General features: G+C 35.5%; 2 protein-coding genes across 3 annotated transcripts; one reads left to right on the top strand and one right to left on the bottom strand.

The window, feature by feature from the left end:
- The first annotated feature begins 3285 nt into the window (after positions 1-3285).
- On the top strand, positions 3286-5138 carry LOC654880 (uncharacterized protein). Of its 2 annotated transcripts, none has more exons than XM_961293.4 (4): positions 3286-3469; positions 3655-3744; positions 4289-4571; positions 4626-5138. In XM_961293.4, exons 1-4 carry the CDS (start codon positions 3404-3406, stop codon positions 5018-5020), a joined length of 834 nt encoding a protein of 277 aa, XP_966386.1. In that variant the 5' UTR covers positions 3286-3403; the 3' UTR covers positions 5021-5138. The 2 variants fall into 2 exon arrangements, with proteins under 2 accessions (XP_966386.1, XP_064214346.1); XM_064358276.1 differs by having other exon boundaries at positions 3309-3469; positions 3629-3744.
- On the bottom strand, positions 5008-8593 carry POLDIP2 (Polymerase (DNA-directed), delta interacting protein 2). Its single transcript, XM_961378.4, has 6 exons — positions 8360-8593; positions 8017-8269; positions 7787-7964; positions 6543-6706; positions 6287-6492; positions 5008-5270 (listed from the first exon to the last, which is right to left on the bottom strand). The coding sequence occupies exons 1-6, from the start codon at positions 8440-8442 to the stop codon at positions 5156-5158; spliced, it is 999 nt and encodes a 332-aa protein (XP_966471.1). The 5' UTR covers positions 8443-8593; the 3' UTR covers positions 5008-5155.
- Positions 8594-8597: the final 4 nt, after the last annotated feature.

Here is an 8597-nt window from a genome sequence, read left to right as displayed (position 1 = left end):
GCGACTCTCAACTGCAAATATACGAGATTCTGCTCTAAGATATGAACCAAAAACGCAAATTTAAGATGTTTAACAAATACATTTGTAGTACAAATATGGACAAGTTCGTTGAAACACTCCTCTAAAAATTTGGTACTAAGATCGAGTTAGTGGTTGTAGGAGTACTACAACTAACTATTTAACTATTTAACTATATAACTATTTAACTAAAACAGGAGCCGGTTACATTACTGGTTGGTAGTTATACTGATTGTACTGATTGCGTTATTTTTTTTTAATTTAAAATTACGAAATAAAAATAAGTATTGAAAAACCCTACTTTACGTATAATAATGGGTTAAAATTAATTAATTACAAGACAAAGCAAAGAAAAGAAAAACTATTTTATAGTATTTCCCCAAAAGATTTGTTGGAAAGCTGGAGAAAAAATATAAAAAACGATAAGGAAGAGTTAAAAGAATGAATAAAAAAGCAATATAAAACAGTGACTAAATAACGAAGAGAAGTATGTTAAAAAAATTAAAAAAGTCTAGAAAGGTATTCAGAAATTAAAACACAAAGCAAAAAAATGTTTAATAGCATTTGCCTTAAAATTGGAGAACACACATAAAAAATATAAGAAAGAAAAAATTAAAAATAAAAAAGCGACATAAAACCCTGATTTAATAACGAAAAGAAGTTTAATAAGAAAAAGTTAAAAAAGTCTAAAAAGAAGTAAAATATTAAAACAGAAAGCAAGAAAAAGAAAATAATATGTTATGATACGAGTTTTATAAGACGCATTTTGTTGCACGCACGAATTTAGAGCACGACGAGCGCAGCGAGGAGTGCCATAACAGAGTAAGTGCGAGAAAATGTCTTATAAACGAGATATCATACAGTATTTTTCCTACTTCGCACTTTTTGTACCATAAAAATTAATTTCGAAATTTAGGGAATTTTGTGGCAGTTGACAACATTTGCGCGCAGACAGTGAAATGAAATTATTAATTTGGACCGTCATTAGTTTATTCGTATTCTAAAAGTGTCCACGATGTTTCGCAATGTATCCCTTAACACATACGAGCTTTTGTGGCAAATACGCGGCAAATTTGTGGCAAATAATTGGCCGAAGGGTAATGAGATCTCAAATTACTTACTTGCACTGGCTTTTGAAGTTATGTTTGTACTTACATTTCTCGAAAAGTGTCCGAAAGGGCCACATATCAGGGCTGGTACAAAAGTTTTTAAAGATTCGTATTTGATTAATTTGATTAAATTATGCACTTGAAACAGGTGCCGATTGACACTGACAGTTCTCTCAGTTCACTGTCAAAAAACTAGCTGTCAACATTATCCAAATAAATTACCCTGGTTTTTAGTATAATTATTATAGCACTCCGTTGGATGACCTTAGTACAAAACCGAAGTCGAAAAATAACTATTTATGTATCTTTGTAATTTTTGGTTGTATTTAACCACCCACCCTTTGACCCTTTTTGAGGCATATTTTATTACATTATCATCTGCAAATTACCCCGCAATCCCATTCCCTTCTTTAATAACCTCAAGCGGCATCGACCGTTGCCATTAATTTGCCAAATTAGATTGTGAAACAAACAGAAAATAAAAGGACAAGAAAATAATTTCATTGCTTAATAACAAGCGGAGCATTAAAAACACAAAGAAAATTTACAGTCACAATCGGCCAAATCAAGCCCTGACCAAAACGCCAAAACAACAAATCAAAAACAGCAACAAACGACTGGAAAATGCGACTAATGACAAATTATCTCTTTTACACGCGTTTTACCACTGTTGAGTTCAAAACTGGACACGTGACGCCATCTCGGCATGCACAACTCAAACTTAAAATAATGTATGCGCCAGAAATTATATTAATTAATAGTCATTTATGCAATATAATATAACATAACAATTTTGATTTCTTTTTAAATAACAAATTTACCATAGTAATAGTCTTCGACTATTCTTAAGTTTTTTACAAAAAGTTTTTATCCAATTTGCTTTTACAATAACTTTTTATAGTTATTTATTTAATGAATTTGCGTGTAAATCGAACTTTTTATTTCACGAGTGGAAAAGAGTGGTTTATCAATTTATCATCCAAGGTGAAATAAATGAATCGATTTACCAGAAAACGAGTTGAATACAACATTTTATTCTTCATATTTCACTCAACAAAGCTTAAAATTGCTTTGAATCTGTTAAAAATCATCTGAAGTTTGCCAAACAGTTGTGAAAACTGTCTCACACAGAAGAGAAACGGATATTTTGGCAGTGTATCGAAAAATAAAATGTTTTAATTTGACGTCCGATGAGCTTTCCACCAATATTTTGCATTTTTTAATTTTCTTTTTGTTTGATTTTAATTCAATTTTTTTAAATTGTTACTCTGATTTTTTTTTATTTTAAATTTTGTAGCGCCATCTGGGCATAATATGTCTAGGCATAAAAACTAAAAAATTGTCAGTACCATCTATACGTAATACAATGAAACAGTAAAACTACAATGACCTGTAAATTTTTGGTTAAATTTGCAATTCTGTGAATTTAGCCTTTTTCTTAAAAACATCAACAAGTTCTTACGTATTATCACAGAAGCACAAACAAGTATTTTGAGTTTGAAATGTTCAAATTTTCAGTAAAAATTACATACAATATTGTTTTAAATGTATTAATTTGCGCTTTTATTTATTAAAATTTGTTATTTACCGTACTTTATTGGTTGTTTATCTGAAATTATATTTTGCGAGTTTTTGTTTACACACTTCCTGTTATCGAATCAAGTTGAGAATTTTCGAACACACTTAATGTTCATTAGATAATTTTTGTTCGATAATTCACAAATGAAACCAACTTTATTCGACAGAGCACGAAAAATGCTTCGGGACTGTAGAGTTTTTAAAAGGGCGAAACTATTCATTTATCTCCATCCAAAACAAAGATATTTATGATTTTCTAAACCGCATTCTGTTCGATTTTAATTCTGTTTTTTGAATTGTATTTTATTGTAAAAATTGTAACTTTGTTAACCTGGTAATTATTAAAAAATTATTACGCTCATTACTATGACATTATTATCTAAATAGCGAATTTTATTCAATTTTTGAAATTGTTTTTATCATTTTATTTTTTAATGAGCAGCGCTATCTAGGTGTCAAGTGCGTAAGGACAGTTTTATAGAAATCTTTCAGAAAAAAGCGGTAGTATTATCTATAAGTGATAATCCAAAGTAGTCGATTACAGTAACCTGTAAACTTTCTATTTAGTGCGACTAACTTCGCTCATAAGAACTGTCAACTTCAGGGTGTAACGTCGCCATTTTGAATAAGTTTTTATCGTGTTTGTTGCATTATTTACATCAAAAAACTGATTAAATCGTTACAAAACCATCAACAGCATGAACTCTCTCCTCAGTTACGGAAGTGACGACGATTGCGACGACTCTTCGGACGAAAAGCCAACGGTAATTGTTACTTTTTGGGTGACACCCATTTTGTTCGAATAATTACGCAAAAATCTGTAAAAATTGAGGCAAATTCCATTAAAATGCGCAGTAGTAATGGAATCTGCACATGATACGTGACGTTTATTACATTTATTAACGAATTATTTGCCAAACTAGTCGATCATCAACGACCTTATTAACAGGACTGCCGTGGGAGCTCCAAGGACAAACAGGGCCCTTCTGGCCGCCAAACCGACACCAACTACGAAGAAGTCCAAATGGATCTGAGCGAGGTAAAGTACCCTTCAGGAACTGAATTTTTCCCGTTTCAAAAACATTTCAATTCAAACTGAGTGATTGCCAACTGCCTTGTTTATTTATGCGAAATAAACAACAAAAGGCCCAATCAAGGCGCCTTTGGTTGCTTATTTAACAAATGAAGTGGTTGACAGTTGACTTGATTCGGTCAAAAGTCGTTTCTTTTCTTTTTGTTTTTTCATTTAACTTTATAAGTAACCAAATACAATTTGAGTAAACGTATGATATTAACTCACTCTGTTAATATATTGTAAAGACGTAAGTGGTATCGAGAGCATTTCAACGTCGAGACCGTACTGAAACCACGCCAACTTCACGTGGGGTGAGTATCCAGGGGTTGGCACCCCTGACTTACATTCAACGCAGGTAACTGTATAACTTAAGTACTAGTCATTTTTTAATCAAAAAACGGACGGTTTTCGTGAGCATGTCACTAGAACCGGTCTTTGAAATGGTTAAGGTGTCAAACTTAATCAAACGGATGAGAAATACGCAAGGTAAGACCGAAATTTTTGACAGGAATCGAACGACTCCAAACCAGAAACAAAAGAACGGAGATCACGTGACCGCTACACTCGCAAAGACCGTCGCAGTCGCGACAGAGACAGTAAATACAGTAGGCGGGATCGCGACAGAGACAGAGACAGGGAACGCGAGCGAGAGAAAGAGAGAAAATCGCGCCGCTCGTTGAGCAGAGAGAGACGGAGAAGCCGGTCTCCGAGACGCGAGCGGTCGCGGTCACGCGACCGCCCCCGGAAGTACACGAAGCGGTACGAGCGCAAGAACCAATCAGACAAGGCGGGTAAGTCACATGACTCAATTCTATTCCAGGTGTTTCATTGATTGGTGGTTACAGAGGTGCTGAAGTTGGACGAAGATAAACGGAATAATCCGAGTGATGGCGATCGTTTTTTCATGCCGGGAATCACCGGTCGCTTTCGCGACCAAATCGAACGCAGGAAACAGCTGTGGCAGAAGAAAGATACAAATCCTACAGACAATAAAAACGGACAGAGTAAAAAAGTCTGGGAGACAACGACTTTTGCTCAAGACACTGACGGTAAAGTCGCTAGTAAATTTAAAAGGTTGATGGGGATCAAAGGTGCGACGGATGGCGCCGGTTCCACAACCGATGTTCTGAAGAAACAGGAAGAAATGTTCAGTTCGATGGAACAACAATACGAAGTTGCGCGAACAGCAACACACACAATGCGAGGAGTGGGCCTAGGGTTTGGCAGTTTTCAGCGATAATTCTCATTTATTTACAATGTGATTTAGTTTTATAAATTGTATTGTTTTCGCAGATGTAGTAGGCCACAAAACATCATGTTATTCACTTTATAATAAACACTCATTTTCGTTTACGAAATCATTTTATATTTGACACTATAGAGCTCCAGGGGGCGCTGCTGGTGTTATGTCCGGCTTGCTCTCGAGCGAAAATGGCGGGATTCGACAATCGAAAGTGTACCCATCCTCACGCTCCATCCTGAAAGTCCCCCTAAAAAACATTCTATAAGAAAAATACAATTTAATGTTACTTGAATTTTGTTAACTTTCATACAATGCTTGAGCTGATGATGGCATGTTTTATGCCGAAGCGTCCACAAATGTACAAACTGTTTTTAGTAAAGACGCCAGAATTACATTGAATATCAACATATTAGTTGTTACAAAACTATAAACACACCAACGTAGCATTTTCTTTCAAAACTATGTTATAAATTATTTATGTACTTCAAAAAAATAATAGCTAATGTAATGTATGTAACCTTTCAATGAGAGATCTAAAATAACTATTTTATAGTAAAAAGCAAGCTTATTCAAATATGTTTATTTTCAACAGTAATACTTCTATCATCGTATCTATTGATCAGTTTTTAAATAGTACAATGCGTTGCTGATGATTTTAAAATACAAAAAGACAGAATTAGACAAATTAGCACAACAAAAGCAATTAATCGGACAGAATAAAGTAAATGCTTCTACTCTTAATAGTCAAATATAGACAGAGATTGTATTTTACTAAAAAAAAAGAGATATAAAATATAAAAGAGTTTAGTTCTGTAAAAGCTCTTGCTGCAATATTACCACATGTCTATCTTTTCGAATATTAGGCTTAAGAAATAGCTGGTAAATACCATAGCGTGTTAAGTAGCATTTTTTTCTTATCGATTTTTTTTTTTAATATATTACCACTTAGTATTTTTAATAGTTTACTTATGAAATTACTCTCATATTTATCTGTCACTTATTAGTATCCAATATGTATTAGAAATTTTTTTATGAAACCTTATGCAACAAAAACGTTGTGTATTGATTTATATGCATTAACGATATTATAATATACGTTAAAAAGATAGCGCCTACTAGTTTTTTTTTAGTAAGAGATATTGTAGTGCGGAAGGGAGTCAGTTTTTATTTGGTTACAGATTTAGAAGTTTTAGGACAAAGTTGTGTAATTTTGAATATAAAATATACTTCTTATATAAAAAAAATTGAAAACTATGAACTTACCACATGTGGCCGCTAGGCGCTTGGAGACTGACGTGACTACTGTATTGAAAGGCTGGTAATGTCCTAGTAAGCGCTGGTTCCTGGCCTACTACACCACGCCCACGTACTGTTTCCAAAGTACCAGACAAGGAAAAAATACGCCAGTGACGTTCACGCAACTGGACACTGAGAGAACCTAAATTTTCTAATCTTATACAATACCTCCACTAAAAAACAATAACTATGACGACAAAATAGATATGATTAGGGGTTTTACCCAATAGACTGAGGTGGAGTGGGATTCCCTAAAACCCATATAAAATGGAATCACAGTCACTCTAATATTTTCAGTTGTTTCTTTATGGACATCGGACAGTTCTAGCCAAGGGTGGTTCTTGTTTTGCCAGGCTCGGAGAGTCTCCTGAGCCACAAACGGCGGATCTGGAATTATATAAACCTGTAAGTGTATTGTTGGTTGCCTACGACTGGGCATGTTTTGACCAAATTTTGGACATATAAAGGTTCAGAGATGAAAAAATACAGGCCGATAGGGCATTAAATTCTCAATAGTAAGTCATAAACATGATGCAAAATTTGATCGTAAACTGTATTTAAAAAAATTCAAACTTTTCCCAATTTGCACTCTGTCCCATATTTTTCAAAACGCTGGGAATACGGTTACAGATGCAAGAAAAATGTTAGGAAGAAACTTGTAGAGAATTAAATTTCCTACAAAAAAGTCCGAGAGACCATATCCCTATCTTCAACCATTCAGGCCCCAAAGTCGTTCAAAGACGCTCAAGCGGCCGATTTGCTTCATTTTGCCGGTGGTCAAGTAACGGAGATTTAATTTATACCTAAACCGTTGAAGATAAAAATATGGTGTCCCGGACTTTTTTATAGAAAATTTAATTCTCTACAACTTTGTTCCTTACACTTTTTTTGTATTTCCAACCGTATTCGCAGCGTTCGCTGGTTACTTGGTCGCCGGTAAAATGAAACAAATCTGTCGCTATTAACGTCTTTGGACCCTAAACCGTTGACGATAAAGATATGGTCTCGCGGACTTATTTAAAGAGAATTTAATTCTCTACAAATTTCTTCCTAACATTTTTCTTGTATCTTTAAACGTATTCGCAGCGTCTTGAAAAATACGGGACGAAGGGCAAATTTTAAGTTTTTTTTTTCTCAAATTTCTTATGAAAATTTTAGCTGTCAGTTGTCATTTTTTTCCAAGTAATTAGTGTCTTTTGTAAGATTTAAAATATTTAAAACGCCCTGACGCTGAGACGGTATAACGCTCGAAGCGCCCTCATATTTACTCTGCTGTACTAATTTTTTGGGTGCGATTTTGTAACTCGTTTCGTCTCCTAAGTTATAGTCCTCCGTAGACCAAATTAAATGAAAACAAAGAAGAGGAAAGTATAAAACAAATTTTTACAGAATAATTACGAAAATAATCTGCTAAAATCGTTAAAAAATAATTGCATTGTGCATTTATCGCAAGTCCACTAAGGTCACCTTTATCGGGATCATAAGCCAGGAATTTATCAAACAGCTCATGATGCAGCGGCGATTTTTCCGCACTAGTGTATGGAATAATATCTTCATGCGCCACGTAATCCAGTCCAGGGATGGCATACAAGCTCCTGGACGAGTCCTGATTACCTAAGAAGGTCACAGCTTCGGTTTGAGCTCTCTGCAAGCAACCCCTTAGCCCCTTGCCAAACAAACCACAATTATTTCATTACAATATAAGGACAGTCTCTCTGATCGATCAAAACTTGATAAAAGGTGTGCGTGCGCCCCCGCACCTCCTTGCCAACCCCCGGGTTGGGCTCCACGTCCCCCGACCGGTGCTGGGGCAAATCGCGGTCGTACACACGGGCCAGCCACGGGAACAGCACCACCCCACGGTACCCAAACACCCGGTGGAGGATCAACTGGCCCGTCTCGTACTTCCCGGTGATTTTTGGGGCGTCCAAACGCCCGACCTCCGCCAACCTGCAACAAAACCAAACGCCACATAACCTCACTTTCCACACTCGCCTTTTTTGCGAGTATTTCACCGAATTTCTTCAACTCGACACCCACCTGGCATACGAGCGGTTGTGGACGGTCAAACACACCGGAATTTTCACCAAATTAGTGTTCAAAACGGCCCGCAACACTTCCATTTTTCATATTTTGCGCACTTTGGTCATTTATTTAAACATGGCTGTTGGGGCCCCCTGATACAAAACCACAACGCACCGGTAAATTCAACGCAAATTTTGTTCGCCACAACCAAAAATAAAAATAATATTTTGGTCAGTTTTGCAAAGACCGCATT

The sequence above is a fragment of the Tribolium castaneum genome, chromosome 8 (assembly GCF_031307605.1).
Source record: "Tribolium castaneum strain GA2 chromosome 8, icTriCast1.1, whole genome shotgun sequence".
NCBI lineage: Eukaryota > Metazoa > Arthropoda > Insecta > Coleoptera > Tenebrionidae > Tribolium > Tribolium castaneum.
Note: the sequence above shows the minus strand (reverse complement) of the source record. Positions and strands in the feature narration are given on the sequence as shown.

Bases quoted from the DNA above. Each gene is read 5' to 3' on its own strand.
- POLDIP2 (XM_961378.4), bottom strand. From the start codon at position 8,442: ATGGAAGTGTTGCGGGCCGTTTTGAACACTAATTTGGTGAAAATTCCG. The intron at 7,965-8,016 runs GTAATGAAATAA...GGTTGCTTGCAG, and splicing joins AGAGAGACTGTCCTTATATT to AGAGCTCAAACCGAAGCTGT. The intron at 5,271-6,286 runs GTAAGTTCATAG...AATGTTTTTTAG, and splicing joins GCGCCTAGCGGCCACATGTG to GGGGACTTTCAGGATGGAGC.
- LOC654880 (XM_961293.4), top strand. From the start codon at position 3,404: ATGAACTCTCTCCTCAGTTACGGAAGTGACGACGATTGCGACGACTCT. The intron at 3,470-3,654 runs GTAATTGTTACT...CCTTATTAACAG, and splicing joins CTTCGGACGAAAAGCCAACG to GACTGCCGTGGGAGCTCCAA. The intron at 3,745-4,288 runs GTAAAGTACCCT...AATTTTTGACAG, and splicing joins TCCAAATGGATCTGAGCGAG to GAATCGAACGACTCCAAACC.